This window comes from Microtus pennsylvanicus, chromosome 4 (genome assembly GCF_037038515.1).
Source record: "Microtus pennsylvanicus isolate mMicPen1 chromosome 4, mMicPen1.hap1, whole genome shotgun sequence".
NCBI lineage: Eukaryota > Metazoa > Chordata > Mammalia > Rodentia > Cricetidae > Microtus > Microtus pennsylvanicus.
The window spans coordinates 10,206,506-10,226,154 of record NC_134582.1 but is presented as its reverse complement, the minus strand read 5'-3'; the positions used below and the strand labels follow the sequence as shown (position 1 = coordinate 10,226,154).

General features: G+C 48.5%; 1 protein-coding gene across 3 annotated transcripts in view; it reads left to right on the top strand.

Moving 5' to 3' along the window:
- Window positions 1-9,273: 9,273 nt before the first annotated feature.
- Loxhd1 (lipoxygenase homology PLAT domains 1) overlaps window positions 9,274-19,649 on the top strand; it is a 136,446-nt gene continuing 126,070 nt past the window's right edge. For all 3 annotated transcript variants that reach the window (XM_075970805.1, XM_075970804.1, XM_075970803.1), the window contains exons 1-3: window positions 9,274-9,403; window positions 13,528-13,642; window positions 19,471-19,551. In XM_075970805.1, coding sequence (XP_075826920.1) covers window positions 9,274-9,403; window positions 13,528-13,642; window positions 19,471-19,551 — 326 coding nt within the window. The remainder of the gene's footprint in view (window positions 9,404-13,527; window positions 13,643-19,470; window positions 19,552-19,649) is intronic.

Below are 19,649 nucleotides of genomic sequence, written 5' to 3'. Positions count from 1 at the left end.
CAGGCAAACCCACCAGACTTGGGCAAAGTGGTCTGGTAGATCGTAGCCACCATTCTAGGGAAGCTGTGAGTACCGTCACTAAATAAGGGGGAAGTATGTTCTCATCTTGAGTTGACTCTGTTTAGGGGTGGGGGTTAAGGGGAAATGCCCCACTTATGGGGCAGTCTGATAACGGGTCATCTGCCTGCATGGTCCACTGTCCCTGAAATCCAAGGAGACCACAGACTTAGGGCAAGTGATAGGAACTTTCAGGTGCCACTCCAGGGGTCCGGAACAAGATGTTTTAAACATTGTCAGGAACTTCCTTACCATCCTCAATTGATGCCTTCAGTCCTAAAAGGGGATGAGCTGGGCTAGATAGATGGCTATAGACAGGAACTCCTTAGGCAATGAACATGGCTACCCAGAGCTGAGCAGGGATCTGATCCAAAGGAGACAGACATAAGATGAAGGTAGCTCTCACTGTGCTTTCAGTTACGCACTGGGCGCCTGCAGGTCTGAGTGGAGTGGTGGTTTAGCAAGAGCCACCTCTAAGACCCTGCTATAAAACCAAACTTACAGCTCTGCTGCTCACTGGGCAAAGTCACACTGTCAAAGTTGGAGGCTGGATCAGAGTCAGAGGTCTCAGAGCACTCATAAAATAATAAAAAAACGTAACTTCTTTCAATAACTATTTTTTCTCTTTTTAAAATTATTTTTATTGAGCTATATATTTCATCCACTCCCCTCCCTTCCTTCTTCCTCCCTTCTGCCCTCTCCCATGATCCCCACACTCCCAATTTACTCAGGAGATCTTGTCTTTTTCTACTTCCCATATATATTAGATCCATGTATGTCTCTCTTAGGGTCCTTTTTCAACACCAATTTCTTGAGTGCACCTCTAATAGAATTACATAAATATGTACCTGGTATTTGTGCAAGCCACATGGCCAGGGTCTACTTGCCTGGTGAGATGTAGGCATGAAGGCCCTGGGAAAGGATACTTTCCCAGTGAAAACTCCCAAGGGCTCATGTTGGTCATGTTCCTCTGTCTTCAGATTCCTGCTGTGGGGCTATTTCTGCTTTATATGTGTTGACCAGGGGTTGAACATAGTCCTTTCTGTGGTATCAGATGGTCACATCATATCAGGAGCTCCAGAGTGAGAGATAACAAGGGACAGATTGGAAATCACTTCCACATGGGTGGGCAACCTCTTACGCAGACTGTCCAGCCATTGGACACTCCTTACCTTTCTCATCCATCCCTTCAAGCTGTTCCTTCTCTAGCTCTCCTCATCTCCCTAGCTCACTATCAACAGGTGAGCACACTTCTCCCATTCCCTCCTTGCAGCTGTTCAAGGCCCGTCTCCTACTGAGCATGAATCACAGATTGCTCGCTACCTTCCACCTTCCAAAGACGAAGACCATTTTCTCTCTCAGATGAATGTGATGACAACTCTTGGCAACAGACATTTAAGTGTTTCGTTGTGACCCTTATAAAATGTTAAATGCTGAAATCATTGTAGACCCCGAGGATGCTCTCTGAGGGTCGGACCCAAACCTACAGGAATATGGGTCCTAAAGGTGAGGGGTTGAGGGTGAGGACTAGGGTTGAGAAATAAAGAAGACAGATGTTTAGACTGGGAGGTCTTGCATAAGTTGATGTCTTATGCCAAACAAGCTTATTTTAAAAACTACAATATCTTATTTACTATTTGCAAGGGTAGAATGGACCAAGGTAAGCAGAGAGCTAAATCAGACAATGTTGGCAAGAAAAACATGGGATACATTAGGCACAGCTACCTGGGACTGATAACCACAGCCCTTCAGTGAGGGAAGCTGGGTTCCAAGAAACTGAAATCCTAATTCCTTCGAGGCCCTTGCTCCAGCCCCCAGACTGGAGCCGGCACAGTCTGCTCCTGGACGAGGACACAGAACTAACGCCCCATTGGTCCTTTCAACAGGGCTTCTGGGAAAGCCTTGGGTTAATCTGTCTCCCAACAAGGATCTTCCCTGAGACCTAAGCGATATCTTTTAATATACTGGAAGAAGTCATGCTTGCTCTCCTGTAAGAAGAGGGTGTGTTAGCTACCACAACAGCCAACAGAAACGTTTTTAAAAGGGGGATTTATGCTAGCTCTCAGTTCCAGAGGCTTTTAGCCCATCATGACAGAGAGTGCACTGAGGAGTGGCCCTGTCAGCATTGTGCATTGAGGAGTAGCCCTGGCCATGGCAAAAGGATCCGGTGGTGGAACCAGATGTTGGATATAAGGTCCACTTCCAGTGATCTACTTCTGCCAGATAGGCCCCACTTCCTAAAGAGCCCATGGGCTACAAAATAGCCCACCAGCTAAAGAACAAATGTTCAAATGGTAATACGGGATTGTCATAAAACTTTTGAATAAACGAATATGTGAATGTTCTAGGGGTGGATGGAGGTGGTCATGCTTCATTTAATTGTTTAATATCATTTATGAAGTGCATGCTGTTTGTTATGTTATTCACTTGGCAAATATTCTCTGAGCACTGGAATGCAAGCGTTTGGAATGCAAGAGGATGTTATCAAGGAGCTTGCAAGAGCCCTGCAAAGCTCCCCCAGGTAGCACCATGGAGAGCTCTCAGAATCAGCTTTCATAGGAGGTGCAATTCAGCACCTGGCTGCGGAGAGAGCTTAGGACCTGGAGGAAGGGCTGTCTGGCTCCTGTCAGGAAAGGGAAAGAACACAACTGGTTGGAGATAAACTTAAGGAGCTGGGCGGAGAAAGACTCTTTGGTGAACAGGTGTGCTGTGTTCACACTGTTGACTAAGATTCTCAGAGTCAGTTGGTCCTTGGCAGAGAAAAAGGACATCCTCAGGTCGCCTCTGGAAAAGCTCAGCCTGGTTTCAATGTGGAGCAGCATTGCTGAGGACCAGAGTGCTGTGACATGGCCATGTCCCTTCAGGAGGCTCCTGCTGGTGGCCAGGTCTGTGGGGGTAGGGTGATAGTCAATGGAGCAATGGCACATGGGACAGGGATGGGACACCTCAAGAAATAAGCGGAATAAGAAAACAAGCCCACAGGGTGTGATGTGTGACCAGGGAAGGCAATTTCAGTGACAGCAATGGCTCCCGAGGGGAGGCACATAAGTCCAAGTCCCTGGCCCTCCCTGAGGGTGGCATTGCTTGCTAGAGGGGTGAGAGATCTGTGTGGCAAGAAAGCAAGTTGGAGAGTTTCACCCTGGCATCAGGCTGCAGAGGATTCTGCTTCCCTAAGGAGGCACTGGACCATGTATGACATTTCCGGATGGATGGGCAGAAAATCAGGGAAACTACTCTTGGGTCCTTAGATAATATAATAGAGATGGCAGAGCTTGTGGAATTGTTTTTCTTTTCTCTTATTTTTTAAAGGCAAAGTCTCGCTATTTAGCCTTGGCCAGCCTGGAACTTGCTAAGAAGACCAGACTGGCCTCACTCAAACTCACAGAGATCTATCTGCTTCTGCCTCCAGGTACTGGGACAATAGGCACACACCACCACACCCAGCACTGGGAAGATAGGCATGCATCACCACACCCAGCACTGGGAAGATAGGCACACACCACCACACCCAGCATGGGACGATAGGCACACACCACCACACCCAGCGCTGGGAAGATAGGCACACACCACCACACCCAGCATGGGGACAGTAGGCATGCACCACCACACCCAGCATGGGGACAGTAGGCATGCACCACCACACCCAGCATGGGATGATAGGCATGCATCACCACACCCAGCAAGGGAAGATAGGCACACATCACCACACCCAGCACTGGGAAGATAGGCATGCACCACCACGTCCAGCACGGGACGGTAGGCATGCACCACCACACCCAGCATGGGGACGGTAGGCACGCACCACCACACCCAGCATGGGGACGGTAGGCACGCACCACCACAACCAGCTGGAATTGTCTTAAAGCAGCTTTAATGTAAGGCACTGTGCAGTGAGCCCTGCCTGTAGGAAGGGTGGCAGTGGCTTCCATGCTGCCTCCAAGCTTAATGAGAGTAGCTCTCTCAGGACCAGCCAGAGCAGCTTGGATTTCCAGAGCACTGGCACCGGAGTCTTGCTCAGGACACCAAGGTGGTCCAGGTCACACAAAGCATTGAGCTGATGGAAGGCCCTGATTCTGAGGTTTGGTTTCAGGGACATACAACACAAAGTTCATCCAGGAGTCATTTAAAATGGGATTTTGGAAGAGAGTGACCTCCCAGGGCAAAGAAAGCTTGGGAATGGATGTGAGGCACACTGCAGGGTAGAGGGGGATTAGAGGTGGCATGCCCATATCTATGGAGTGTGCTTGGAGAAGAGCCACAGTGTCATGGGAAGATCCAACTTAAACCATCTGTTGGGCATATGGGAAACCCTCCTGTGAAATGGCTCAGCTTTGCAGGAGGGGGCAGGCTAGTGTGTGTCCTAACCTGCAGGAGGGGACAGGTTATTGTGTGTCCAAACCTGCAGCCCCAAAGATAGGAAGACCAGGAAGGTAGAAAGCTGCCACCTCTCTGAGGACAGAGGAAGATGAGCTAGCAGTCTGTCTCCTGTGTACTGTGGGCTCCTGCGGTGGACCATAATGGGCTGCAACCGACTGGAAACACTGTCATCTGTACCACATACAGAACTACAAAACTGACAGTGAGCTGTGTGGTCACAAGTCTACCTCCGACTTCAGATATCACCATGGATAGAACCACCCGCATTATTCCCACGAGTCTTGCTTGCTCAATGAGGGGTCCAGTAGTGATTTCAAAGTGATAACCTGTGTGTCATCACAGAGGTAGGAGCAAACAAGAAGTCTGGGGCAGTTGAGGACAGTCTCACAGGTGTAAATGGTAACTGGGTCTTAGATTCTTTATTGGGCCCGTCTGAGAAGGGCAGGGCACCTGCAGGTGTATGGGATAGGGGTGTAAGAGCTCCCGTAGGATGGGTGCAGAAGACGGAGGCGGAGCTAGAGTAGCGGACAGCTCCAGGCATTGGGGGGCTTCACACAGAGCCATGGGACTGACACTTTGCTTTCTAGGAAATGGGACAAGAAGAGAGTGAATGCTGTCATTTTCTGGAAAGGTGGTTGTCAGGAGGGTGAGGGGGTGGGTGGCCACCAGGTGGTGCTGTCCTAGTGAGAGAGAAATGTGGGTGGAACCAGAGAATCACTGGAGAAAGCAAGTGAGGCTTTGCCATTGGCTGTGGAGTGACTGCCTGGGCTTCCTATCAAAATGGCGAGCCACTCAGAAAGAGGAGTAAGGTGTGATGGGGCACACAGGAGCCACTGTGCCTCTGGGGTGGAGAGCAGCCTGCAGGCATTTGGGAGAAGTCAAGATTTAATTCTGAGGGTGTGAGAACTCACTGGAGTATGTAAGCTGGGGAGTGACTTGACCTGGCAGATTCTTAGTGAAATTCTGTACTTAGCACAGGAGCCCGATAAGAGACGTGGATGCTTTTGGTTTTCTCAGACAGATCCAATAAAGGATTTAAAACCCAGTTACTTACCATTTACACCCGTGAAACTATCCTCAACTGGGTTTCTGTAGAATGTATGTGTTGAGCCATCATCTAAGAGAGCCGTGCTCCTTTCCCGGGGTCAGGAACATGTTACGTTCCCTGGCCCCAGCATGACAGGTTTCGTTCTTCTTTATATCCAGGTCAGTGTTTGGTTTTGATTCAGATCATGTTTTCTTTTTTAAAACAAAATGCTATGGTATTCTCTAGAAATATTTTAATATCATTCATGAAAAACATTCCAGTAAAAATTTCATTTGAATGATATCTCATTAAAAAAAAGTTTTGTTATTGTCTCTGAATAGATCCTCAAGCAAAATGATTTATGTGTGTGTGTGAGAGAGAGAGAGAGACAGAGAGTCAGAGAGAAACAGAGAGACAAAGAAACAGAGAGAGAGAGAGAGAGAGAGAGAGAGAGAGAGAGAGAGAGAGAGAGAGAGAGAGAGAGAGAGAGAGAGAGCATGCCTGTGCAGGCGTCTGTCCTCTCAGTCCCTGCAAAATGAATTTTCTTGGTTAGTTCCAATCTTCAAGATTCTGGAGGTCAAACCAAATGAGGCCAGCAGGGGGCGTATGTCATCTACTATTAAACCACTCTCAGTCACCTAGTCTTTCCACTGTTTCTGGGGCCAACCCTCCACAGAGTAAGGGAGGAAGTAGGGTTGCTCTTTTTTCCTGGTGAAGATGTTTGGGGTCAGAGATGCCTTCCCTTGGTAGGGATCTGGGAGCCTTAAAAGGGCAAGTGAGAAGGAAGTTTCTCAGAGCAAGGATAGGGTTCAAGTGCTGGCTGCTGCCCCCATGTCCTTCTGTCTATTTAAGAATGACCCACCCTTCCTTACCTTCTGAGATGTGCTAAGAATGCCATACACTCTAGAGCATTCACTCTGTCTTCAGGTGAGTTACGTCCAGGCCATACTGCTTTCCTCCTGGGTTCTGGGCCTTGAACCTGTTTGTTTTATTGACTTGTTTGCGATCTTCATCACGCATGCATTTTATCTGTTTGCTGAACCCAATTCATACCAGGTGCAGCACAGGTCCTAAGTATGATTCAGTGAACATGAGGCAGGCTCTTCCACTCTCATAGAGCTCACAGCTGGGTTGGGAGGGAGATGTCCACAAGGAATGGGTCCCTTCCCAGACCAGACACTGGGAAGAATCAGAAGCTCAACCAGCAGGAAAATGGATGGAGTTAGAAAACATTATTTTGAGTGAGGTAACCCAGACACAGAAAGACAATTATCACATGTACTCACTCATAGGTGGTTTTTAAACATAAAGCAAAGAAAGCCAGCTTATAAACCACAATCCCAGAGAACTTAGACAAAATGTGGACACCAAGAGAGATTCACATAGATCTAATCTACGTGGGAAGTAGAAAGTAGAAAAAGACAAGATCTCCTGAGTAAATTGGGAGCATGGGGACCTTGGAGGAGGATTGAAGCGGGGAGGGGAGAGGCAGGGATGGGAGCAGAGAAAAATGTAGAGCTCAATAAATATCAATAAAAAAAGAATGAAAAAAAAAAAGAAGCTCAACCACAAACTTGCAGCCTGTTCTGGGCTTCTGTGGACATGGAGAACTGATGATGCAGAGATGCAGATGATACGGAGATGCGGATGATGTGGAGATGCAGATGATGCAGAGATGCAGATGATGCAGAGATGCGGATGATGCAGAGATGTGGATGATGCAGAGATGCGGATGATGCAGAGATATGGATGATGCAGAGATGCGGATGATGCCGAAATGCAGATGTTGCAGAAATACAGATGATGCAGAGATGCGAATGATGCAGAAATGCAGATGTTGCAGAGATATGGATGATGCAGAGATGCGGATGATGCAGAAATGCAGATGTTGCAGAGATGCGGGTGATTCAGAGATGTGGATGATGCAGAGATGAGGATGATTCAGAGATGTGGATGATGCAGTGACACCCCAGAGATGCAGGCTCTTTCGCATACCCATGCACACACAGACAACACTAAACAGACTCAGAGGACACCTAATCTTTTAAAAAATATATCCATCTTAACTTTTTGAAACAGTCTGCCAGTGAACTTTGAGCTCATTGGTTTGGCTGCAGTGACTGGCCAGCAAGGTCCAGGAACTGTCTGTCTCTACCGTCTGTGCACTGGGGTATCAGGTGCATGCCTCCATGCCTGGCTAATGTGGATTCAGGGAGACGGAGTTCAGGCCCTCACACTGCACAACCATCACTTGCTGACCCACGTGACTTCCGTGCTCCTGGTGTCCTATCTGTAAAGCACAGATCACATCCATAAGCATCCCACTTCCACGACCTCATCTCCCTGCACGGGCCCCACCTTCAAGCCTCTCCCAGATGCAGAGGTTTTTCTTAATGTCAATATTCAGCATACAAATATGGAAGAGAAACAGAAATTTAGTCTGTTGCAGGAGTTACAGACATTGACTAACCTTTTATAGTCTCTAGAAACTTCTGATTGATGAAGAGTTTTTTTTTTTTAACTGCCAAATACTCAATAGTGGGTCATTATTCTCTCTTTATGGCTGGGAAAATGGGCTGTGTTCCAGGCTCCCCAGCCAGGAGGCAGCACAGATGGTGTTGGTTCTGTCCTTACAGCCACCTGCAAGGGCAGAGGAGCACAAGTTTTAAGTGAATCGGAATTTTTCTAGCATTTTAAATCTATATAGAAACCTTACAAGCCGGGTTATAAGGAATGTCTTTTAAAATTCTAATAAAATGAGCAAGGAGGGGGCATCTATGGTCACGGGAAGCGCTCTCTGCTGAGTAAGGGTTAGAAGGGACTTCTGACCCTTGTTCTGCCCTGGCTCAGAACTCCCCACGTGTTGAGATTGGAAGAGAACAGGGTTAAGCAGGGTCGGGGGCTGGTTCTCCCAAAGTATAGAGAATAGTAGAGTACCCAGAGGATGCTTGACAAGGTCCATGCATCTTGGCTTATCTGTGCCCTTCTGGGGCTGCCTGAGGATAGGTGGACTTACTTCCTAGGCTCCAGGCTGAGGGTGGCAGTAACTCATAATCAGTAAACTGCTTCATGGGCCAGCTGTATGCTTTGCGGGGCAGCAGGATGTACCTGGAGGAGGGTCACTTCCAGAAGAGAGAGTTCTGGAAGATGGAACCCGAGAGCAGTCTCATAAGAACCTGCCTTCTGGGTAAGATGATCGGCACTCATGTATAATGGAGAGAAACCTATCCTCTGTACCCAGAGCTCCGTGGACTGTCCCAGCTCTGCCCTCCCCAGGACCAACCCTGGTCACGGCATTGTCCAGTGTTCTCATGGGCTGGGAAGCTCAGGTGTCTCCTTAGAAGTGGGCCCCTACTTGTCCTCGGAGTGGCCTGGAGGGGTCCCCATTGTGAGGCCAGGTGGGAAGTGGATGCCAGGGCATGGTGTCACTTGAGTCTCTGCAAAGGGGTGTGGAGGGAGGAGGAGAGAGGACGACCTTCTCATTTTCATCAACAAGTGATAGATCTCAAGAAGAAGCCCCGGGGGCAGGTGCAGAGTGAGAGGAGGTGGCCCAGAATGAGCAGGGGACAGAGAGGGGGGAAAGTAAAGAAAAAGAAAAAAAGCGCTGTGTTGGGTTGAGGGACCAGAGAGGAGAAAAGTGGGACAGTGCTTTGGGATGGGGGACCCAGGAGACCTAGGGAACAAGGCCAGATACATCCGGACCTGAAGCCCTAGGAGGGCTCCGCAGTTCTCTGAGTGAGAGGCACAGGTCTAGGGAAGAGGTGGAGTTAGGCCGGTGAGTGTACCGGGTCCCACAAGAGGCAGGTAGCAAAATGATGCCCCAGAAGAAAAAGCGGAGGAAGAAAGACATCGACTTTCTGGGCCTGTACGAGGAGGAGCTGCTGAACTACAACTCAGAAGATGACGAGGACGAGCTGGAGCATGAGTACTACAAGGCAAAGGGTGCGTGCGAGCTGCCTGTGGGGTGGTGGGATCTGTTCCTCTGCCCACTGCTTCCCAGTTACCTCCACGCCCTGTGAGTCTGGGGATTAGGGAGTGCAGGGCACAGGGCTCCCGGGTTCCCGGGCTCCCGTGGAGCAGAATAGGATAGCAGTGCTGGGACTGCCTCGCATTCTCAGCAAGCTGCACTGATCTTTATGAATTAAAAAACAAATTAGAGTGAGAACCGGTATGCACACAGTACAGGACCAGAAGTACCATGAAGAGTACTTACCTTGGGGCATGCGGGTGGAACCGCTGATCGAGACCAGAGCGGGAGCGTTTCTAGCCCCCACAGAGCTCCTTCATACCTCTGCCAGACCTAATAAGTCTCTGAATCTATCCCCAGGAGCCGCTTTTTCCTATTCTTTAACTTCATATAAATGGAGTCACACAGTATATACTCTTTGGGGAGCCAGGGTTTTTCTCTGTAGCTCAGTTCCTCTGACTATTTACGATGTAGCCAAGTCTAGTCTTGACTCTCAACAGTCCTCATGCCTTAGGTGCCTGGCGCTGGGATTTCAGGGGTGAGATATGTATTTTGCTGTGTGTATATTTTTGGGTCTATCGTTTTTCTCACGTGACATCCCACCTGAGAGGTGTGTGCCTGCTGTGACATGATACATAGTTTTTCTTTTCAGGCACGAATAAGATTGCATGTTATAAACACATCACTGGTGATTTGACCATTCTCCTGTCGAATTCTTTACACCTTATTTGTGTACTATGGTGAATAAAGAGGCTACAGATCTTGGACATTTGCACACTCGTTTCTCCTGGAATTAAAATTGGAAGCTGAAGTGCTAGGTTACAGGGTGAACATCTGTTCACCTATCGGTGCATATAGCCTCTAATGCACCCCCATTACATACAAGAGGGGCAGTAGATTCACGTTCTGCCGACGCTGGTATTGTCAGTTCTCTTTATTCCTGCCATCCTGGTGGGTGTCTGGTGGTGTTTTTCTGGGGTTTTCATTTCCCTGATGAATGATGGGGCCGAACGTGTTTATTTGCACATCTCCTATGTTTGGTGGCCATTCAGACACCTTTGATGACGCATTAAGACATTTTTGCACTTTTCAGCGTTGCTGAAACTTATTATAGAGTACATCTATTTTAAATGTCCTACTCGATTAGTATTATACCCGTGTGACTAGTCAATGTGAAGAATATTTACATTAGAGAGAGCATTGTTCCCTGCCAGCTTCCTGTTCCAAGCAGCCACTCTTCAGCCTCCTGTTAAAGTAGGTCCTATTTGCTATTGATGGCTTCCCATAAATAGCATTGTAAAGAATGAGTGTTTCTTAGTCTACATATGTGCCAATAGCGTGTTGCTTTTCACGGCTGAGTGGTACCCAGGGTGTGGGTATACTACGGATTGTTAACCCATTCACCTGCTGATGGACATTTAGGTGGTTTCTCATTCAGCTCTGCTCAGAGTAAGCTATTATGAACATTGAGTTCATGGGTTTCTATGCATCTGTGTATCTGTTTTGGTCTCTCTCGGGTCAAAACCTAAAACTGGAAGTTTTAGATCTTATGATAAGTGATTGTCTATCTTTTAAAGACTCTTGTGTTAAAAGTATGCAGTCCCCGTCTGATTTGTTGATGTGAATTATTCATACTTTCTGGGTATGAGTCTTTTGTTGGATGCATTCCAGGTGCCATATTTTCATCCGTGACTCACTGTCATTTCCTTGATGGCCTTAACTATAATTAAATTCAGATGAGCAACTTCTATATGGCGAGTGTCTGACTTCAGGAGTAGCTGTGCACTCCTGAGGGAGGTAGCGAGTCAACTCCCACACCTCCTGGAGCCCATATCTTCCTCTTCTCTAAGTCTTTTTGGGTCTCTTTCTACAAATTTCCAATGACGTGGCCCTGGCCTTTCCATTGAGCTGGACGTTCTCCTGTATCAGCTTGACTCAGAGATGCCCCTGTGCACACACACAGATAATGCAGGCAGCACTCGTGGCTGCCCTGATGCTGAACAGTTTCCCCTGAGGTGCAGGCTGTGATGTCTCAAGCCTTGTCACAAGTCTCATGAGAGGCAGAGTCCAAACGCATGGACTGCTTTCCTTCCCCACGCATGGCTCCTCCCCCGAGCTTTGTCAGAACTGGGGATATCCAGTGTTCCTCTCAGCTCCAGACACTGCAGATCCCATTCTTCACAGGCAAGGACCATAGATGCCCCTGAAGGGGTTCAGAATTAACCTCATGCCATGTTCATGATGTTTGAGCTAATATACTGTCTGCCAAAGAAACAGGTGCTAGCTTTTGGACAAAATGGGCTTTGTTTGCATGAACAATAGCTTCGAAAAAGAAAGGCTATTTATTATCTTCTATGTGTCAGGGCCTCTACATTCTCAATTCCCAGAATAGTTCTGCAAAGCAGATATTACTATCCAGTCTTATAGGCAGGTAGCTACTTGTAAAGAGCCACCCTGGTTCTAAGTGGCTACTTCTAGATCTCTGTGGCATTGTGTGACGTTGATGCCCAACGCTTTGCCTCAGCATGCAGAGGCGTGTGGGTTTGCAGTGAGACGGATAATAATCAAAACACACCTTCTCCGGGCCCAGAATGCTACAGTTGCTCAGAAGGATTGATTCTATTCTCCACTATCCACCTCTCAACTTTGCTACTTTGTATGTGGGACAAAACCTGCGGAACGGGCTGTGGATGGGTAGTGTTGAAAGATGAATGTTAAACCCTCAAATGGTAACTCAATCCACAAGACCTCCTCAAGAGAGCTCGAATATACTCTGCAGTGGGCAATCTGTTCTAAAGACCAGAAGTAGGAATGAGATTAGCTTTACAGCAATGATCAAGGGTGATGAGGGGCACGAAGCCCCTAGCTCAGGGCTAGGTACATAGTAAATCATCAGTCAGTGCTGGTTGTGATACAGTTTCAAGCATTTGATGCTTGTACACTTCCATAATGTGGTGAACAGCTGACCCGGGCCCCGAAGATTTCAAATACCATTTCCCACATTTGACCAGCTCTCCACATTGCAAATTCCTCCTTCCCAATGCAGTCATCTCCTTCTGGTCAGCCTTCCTCGCTGCACACACGTGTGGTCGGTCCCCTGAATCAGCGTCTCCAGCCCACCACTGACTCAGAAGTGAGTCTCTTCCTAAAACACGCTGGGGACGCACACTTCATTGGGAGATGGGAATAGCAGCTGGATAGGTTGGTGTGTGGCTGTTCCCACTTCTCAGCAGAGGTGACGTGGCTCTGGGGGTGGCTGACTGCAACAACCCTGTTCAGGCCGGGTCTGTGCTAGATTCGGGGAGTTGATTCCAAAAATGGATTCAAGATACATTCCCAAAGTTTCGCCAACACTCCTGGATGCTGAATGCCCCTGCTCATCCTACCCAGTCCCCTTGGTTGTAGCAGATCCTTCCTGTCTTAGTTAAGTTTCTGTTGTGGCAAAGAGACACCATGGCCACAGTGACTCTTATAAAGGAAAACGTTCCACTGGGACTGGCTTACGGTTCAGAGATTTAGTTTACTATCCTCATGGCAGGAAACATGACAGGCGCTAGAGAAGGAGTTGAGAATTCTACATCTAGATTGGCAGGCGGCAGGAAGAGAGAGACACTGGACCTGGCTTGAGCTTCTGAAACCTCAAAGCCCACCCCCAGGGACACACTTCCACCAGCAAGGTCACGCCTACACCAACAAGGCCACATGTCTCAATCCTTACAAATAATGCCACTCCATGTGAGTCTATGGGGTCATTTTCATTCAAACCACCACACTGATCTTGATAGGTTCTCCCTCAGGAAGTACGCAGGTGCTGACACCCTGACCAGGAATAGTGTTGGCAACAAGCCATGCAAGCTTCAAAAAGACCATTGGCAGGGGACTCAGTGTCACTGCCAAAGACACAGCCCTTGGGGGATTAACCCATGCAGAATGAAGCTGGCCTTGTCTCTACGCTTTCAGATTCCTCTGCAAAAGCAGTGTCTGGCACCGACTGTGAGTTTCGGTCTAGAGTTAGTGTGGGTTTGACGTGGTTCAGGATTGTGAGAATGGGATTCTGGGTACTCTTCTGAGCCTGCAGTCTGTTTTTTTTCTCCTCTAGTGTACGAGGTGGTCACAGCCACAGGGGATGTTCGTGGTGCAGGGACAGATGCCAATGTGTTCATCACAATCTTTGGAGAGAATGGGCTCTCTCCCAAGCTCCATCTCACCAGCAAGTGAGTACTGCTTTGGCTTGTGGGGATCCTGGGAGATTAGTTTGGTTGGCCAAGTTCTAGAACTCAGGGGTGGCCTTCTTCTCTGTAGAGGCGAACAGTTAGATCACAGCCATGTTGAATAACAAGATTTCTCTGTCAACAATCCAAATATCATCTTGAGGATTTCCCAGTGCTTTCCTTCCAATTCTCCTTTGTCCCATTCTAGATTTTTATAAGCAGTAATGTCTAGTTTAGATCTCCCAAGGGATACCCATGAGTATCCCTTGATATTGGAGAATAAACAATCTAGTTGAGGAAAAGTTCCACAGCTATTTAAATCTACTAACCTGGTCCATTCATAGGAAAACTGAGGCCGAGGAAGAAGCTCACAGACCTTCAGGTTTTGTGTGTGTGTGTGTGTGTGTGTGTGTGTGTGTGTGTGTGTGAGAAACAGTCCTTCATTGACATTGGTGCTATAGACATTTTAATTGATGACAAGAATCTGTGGCCCTGGAGAGTTGTTCCACAGGTTCCACAAGTTCTGGTCCCTAAGGTTTGTGGCCTGGGACCTCTAGAGGACAAGAGGTGAATTATAGAGAGGTGGCGTGGCCATGCTAGGAGACCGCAACACTGTGCTTTGCAGAGTGACCAGTCTTGTGATGTGAGTCCTGACTAAGCCACGGCACGCACGCAGCAGTGCTGAGACGAGCATAACCCCTTCTTTTGTCCGTTTCTGCAGAACAGGGTACCCGCCTCCTTGCACTACTCATACTGCACGTGACTCTCGTGGAAGTCTTTCCCTCCTGTGACGTGGGCACGGTAAAGGGAATACATGAAACATTCATCCTTTTTGCCATGCATCCTCCCAGAGGAAGGAGATGCTACTAGCTCTGGGAAGATGGCCAGCTGGTTTTTGTGGTCCCCAGACTGTCGTGGGTTCTCATAGTCTTTCCTCCTTTTACATACCCAGCATCCTTTGCTTCTTCCCTCCTGCTTATCAGTTTACCAAACTTTCTTTCGGGGAGGCCCAGATCATTGATGTAACACACCAAGAGAGAAGGGTTGTCACTGAGCCCGCTTCTCCAGATCAGCCTAGGGACAGGAGTCGGCAATCCAGAGACCACTGGGGTCTACTGGGGAGGCTCCGGGAGAGAATCTCTACCTAGGTCTGTGTCACGCTTGAGGCTGGGAAGCAAAAATAAGTGAGCAGACGGGAGCTCCATCCGCTAGTCAGGGCAGCTTGACAGCAGTGTGAGGGTGGACCTGGGTGGGGATAGAAGCTGGGTGCTGCTGAGACTAGAGAGTACTGTGAAGGGAGGTGTTGGATCTGTAGTGGAGGTGCAATTGGGTTTCCTGGGCCCCTGTACTTGTCCTGGGTCATAAAGAATAGGCAGAACTCAGTAGACACCTGAAATGCGTAGTCAGAGTGACACTTCACAGGGAAAGATACAACCTAAGTCTTCAGTGCTGAAATGAATGAGGATAAGAGAGGAATACAAAAGATGGGTTAGACCCAGAGAGACTGCAAGGCTTGTGGACAGGGAAAGTGCTCTAGGTGGGCCCAGCTGGAACTGCCAGTGAGAACCATGTTGCTGTCTTGAAGCATACGGGAAAGGCTAGAGGCCAGACTGGAAGGCCTTGCCTGAAAGCCAGTCAGTGGATACTGAGTTGACAGTGGCAGCTGATGTCACCTTAACTGTGAGCAAGAGGTCAGGATCTGGCTGCAGTGAGACATCGAGAGAAAAGATTACAAAGACAGTTGTGCAAAATTCTGCTCACGACATCACTGCCACTCAAGCTGGAAACTGAGTTCAGGAGGGGACTGTAATTTGTTGAAGGTTTGGGATGTGTCACACATGGGTGGCAGCTGAGGTTACTTCTGAGTCCCCATGTAATGCAAGACGTGCTGCCTCCTCCTCTGTCTCTTCGCACTTCATTGTCTGCCCGGTCCTCTTCCTCATACTCAAACCAGCTCTAAACCAGACCCACTGAGTTACCTGCAGCACGGATCCTTGTATACATGCATGTGTCCACGTGCATAGCACACACGCACACACACACACACACACACACACACACACACACACACACGCTTTTGTATGTAAGACTTCTCCGGTAGCTCTGGGCCTGAGAAAGGGTTCACACTGACCAATGCAAACAAATGAGTTGCAGCTCCTCCAGTATTAAAATTCAACCTTGATCTTTCTTGGCACTTCTCCCAAACCCTTTCCATAGCCTCTGGCTGCATCTCTCATCTCTTGTCTCCTGTCCTCCCTTTTTCTGTTTCAGCCTGATCTGAGCTCATTCCTGTGCCCTTTCCTGTATCCTAGAACACAGAATCCCACATGGCTTAGCAGGATTCACCCCTCACCCAATATAACACAATTCCTATTTCAAGAAGATCTTTACTATCTGATTCCTAGGCAGCCAAGATGACATTCACTTAGTTCCCACACAGAAACCCTCCCCCAATCTCTACCCCAGTGAGGTCTCTACAAAATGATCCCAGGAGGCTACGAGTTAAAGATATGGCAAAAGGATGGGGTTTCATGTATGTTACGAATGCTGTTTTTCCTGCTGAGAATCCACACCCCAGTGTGTGAGAGAGTCCCTGGCATTTTAGTCTGGAGGCTCTGCCTATTTGGTGGCTAAGATGCCAGGTACAGCCTTCTGAGGCTCTCTCTGGGCGAAGTCCCTGCTGAGCGATGATGGGAGCAGGGGGCTTTATTTGTTGCTAGAGCTATGATGGGGTTCTCATCTCGCTGGGAAACGCGAGGAGCCTGCACTTTTGTTTCCTTTGGGATTTCTAACCCAGCCTTGGTCAGTTTTCTACAGCATTTGCATCCTGACTTTCTGCAAGTGGGCATTTCAGATCCGATCCCAGAGTGGGCAGGGCTGGGGTTTGTTTGGGATGGTCCCAGTCTTTCCCTGAGAACGGACAGGTACCAATGGAGTTTGTCTGCAGCCCTTTCTTCTCTGAAGATGGAGTTTTCCTGTAAGCCAGAAACAGGTTGGTCTCCATGGGCGACTTTAACATCACATTTGAGCAGGAACCATCCCAGCCCCCAGACAAAGCGGCCTTGAGTGTCCCCGCCCGTGTTGGTCAGGCGGAGCTTCCCTGCCCGACCCCTGTTTCTCTGTTCCCCAGGCTGTGGCTGCACATAGCATGGGCTGATTTCAGTAAGTACGATGGAGCATAGCATGCCTTTAGGGCTCAGGGCAGCTCTCAGAACTTCTTTCCCAGAGTGCTCCTCAGAGGCGCCTTGGAAACCCAGATGCCTCATCATTGGCTGAAATGGTCCGGGGACACCGCCCCCGCTGCCCTCTACTTCCTGTAACCTGTTTCCCAGGTTCCTTGTGCCTTTAGGTGACACCGACCATCCTCAGACCATCAGAGACTGTGCCCCGGGGCAGCCCATGAGCTGCGTTGGGTGTCAGGAGGTGCGGCGAGGGGTCCTGAAGCATGGGGACTCACAAAAGCAGTATGGGTTCCTTTCGGAATATGTGAAAATTTATATAGATAAGCACAAATAAGACTTTATAGTCTTAGCCTCTAGACGTGACATTGTATATTTGTGTAAATTTTCCCACTCACTGTTTTTAAATGAAGATGATGTCCTATTTGTATCAATTGTTCTGCTCTCAGATTCTATCTTAATATATTATTTAAGCTTATAAACTTCATGTTATTTTTATGATAGGATCCTTAATAGCTACAAAGTGTTCAATCATATAGTGTCTATTCCTTAGGGTGTTTACTGAATGCAGAAATTTTTGTTGATTTATTCTAAAAAGCTATTATTTTGTGTCAAAGAGAAAATACCATTTATTCATTTTTTTCTGTTTCTCATTCACAAAATCTTAACGTGTAGAATTTATGTCCATGTGTTTTCTGAGTTATTTCACAGCGATTGCGACAGAATCAGGGGTTGGAGTGTCCCGTTACCCCCACAGATGCAACCCCACATCAGCAGACCTTCACAGTCCTGGTTTGGTTTGATTCCATTTTCAACACCAGATCCAGAAACATTGTTTCCCCAGAAAAAAGACCAACTCATTCTTTGGAGGAAACATTTTGACTGCACACTTAAAGTGGCCTTGCTTGACCCCTCCCTTTCTCCCCAAATGACACCTACCTGAGCTCAGACATGTGCCACCAGCCTGGGGGTCCCCGTTCCCCTACAGCTAACCAGATACATCCATCACTCCTCTTCTTACTTCTCTGTCCCCAGGTTTCTTCTTGGGTTCTCTTTTCCTTGACAAGGCTGTTTTGTGTACATCTTCATGGCCTCTGCTCTTTCGTATGAGGCTTGGACTCTGCTTGATTGTGTCCCTGCCTTTTAAAGATTGTTCGCCAGAGTGGGTCCATTTGCAAAATCCCAGCCTCTGGACCCTGAAGAACCTGGAAGGCCCTCTGTGCCTGACCTTCAGCCTGTGGCCTGGGGAGAAAGCCCTTTACCCCTTTATTTTGAAGAGCACAGACAGCCAGTGGTCATTATAAGCTCGGATTATTTACCTTTCCATGGCTGCAACAAATACCTGAAATAAACCAATTGAAAAGAGAAAAGGGTTATTTTGCTCTGAGGTTTTAGGGGTTTTGGCCCGTGATCAGTTGGCTGCTTTGCTTTTGGGGCTATAGCAAGTCAACACTAGCTGTGAAGGTAGCTGTTCAACTCACAGCAACCAGGAAACAAGGAGAGAAAGCGGAGTCCTCACAGGGTCCCAACACCCTCTTCAAGGGCATCCTCAGTGACCGACTTCCCTCCCCTGGGCCCTACCTCCTTCATTGTACAGTTCTGGGCATCAAACCCAGGGCCTCATGCATGCCAGAAAAGTGCCCTGACCCACACCCCCAGCTCCAACCTCTTAAAGGTTTCCAGCTAGCGACTGGGCGTGTGTGAAGTGTGAGGCTCACAGGACTTTGGGAACACATTTAAAGTCTAGAGAACAGCCTAGGCAAATATCTCCTGTACGTTCCTCTTCTCCCTGGCTGTGTGCTGGTCCCATGAGCCCTGGCTGAGAGAGCATAGTCTCCCAAACCAGAGGGCCCAGCTATGAGGCAGGAAGAACTGCTTGGCGGTCTGGGCTCTCACAGCTGAGTTCTTAGCTCCTGTGGAGGATGAAAGAGATGCCAACATGAGACTTAGGGATCCATTCCAGAAGATCCTGGGGCAAGGAGCCTTGAGCCTCCTGGGCATAGCCACTTGAATTTGGGGTGTGCAGAAGCTGGGACTCGCCTGGGCGTTGTGCTGCTTCATGCCTCAGGTGTATTTCATCTGATGGCAGTTTGCCAGATATTCGTCTTGATTCCCTTTCTGCCCTCACCTCCATGGTTGCTGGACTAGAGGTGGGGTGGGGGAGAGGTTTCCCCCTTTCTCTTTGGAATGGCAGGACCACAGGTAGCCACCCAAGGTCTGCATCAACTTGGGGCTGCCATTGCAATTCTTCTTGCAGAACGGGGCAGGTGAGGGTGACCTGCAAGGGGACCTGCAGACAAGAGGCTCCAGGCATCCATGACACCCTCCTCCTCTATCCTGACCAGACCCTGGTTTTTCTACCTCCAGTGGCTTGCATGTCCACACAATGGCACTGGTGTCACCCACTATGCCTGTGTTAGTGACTCACAACCACAACCAAAAGAACACCTGGATGTGAGTCTAAGCACGGCACCTGCCTGCCCTTCCTCTTCTCTCAGACCATGTCAGGGCGAGAGCTCAGAACGGGAGCTAGGTGCATGCTGCTCTTTCCATGCATGGGATAAAGAGGGAGGAGAGGATACTAGCCTCTGGCTCTGCTCCTGGGCCCACGAGACACATTGTGAGTGGGACTGACGGCCTTGTTTCCTGCAGGAGTGAATCTGCTTTTGAGAAAGCCAACGTAGATGTATTCCGGGTGCGGACCAATAATGTGGGCCTCATCTATAAAATCAGGTGAGAGTTTGCCCCTAACATATGGTAGTGGTGATAATCAAAATTGGCATTTTTCTGGATATTGAATCCTCAGCTGACTGACATTTGAGGAATTACTA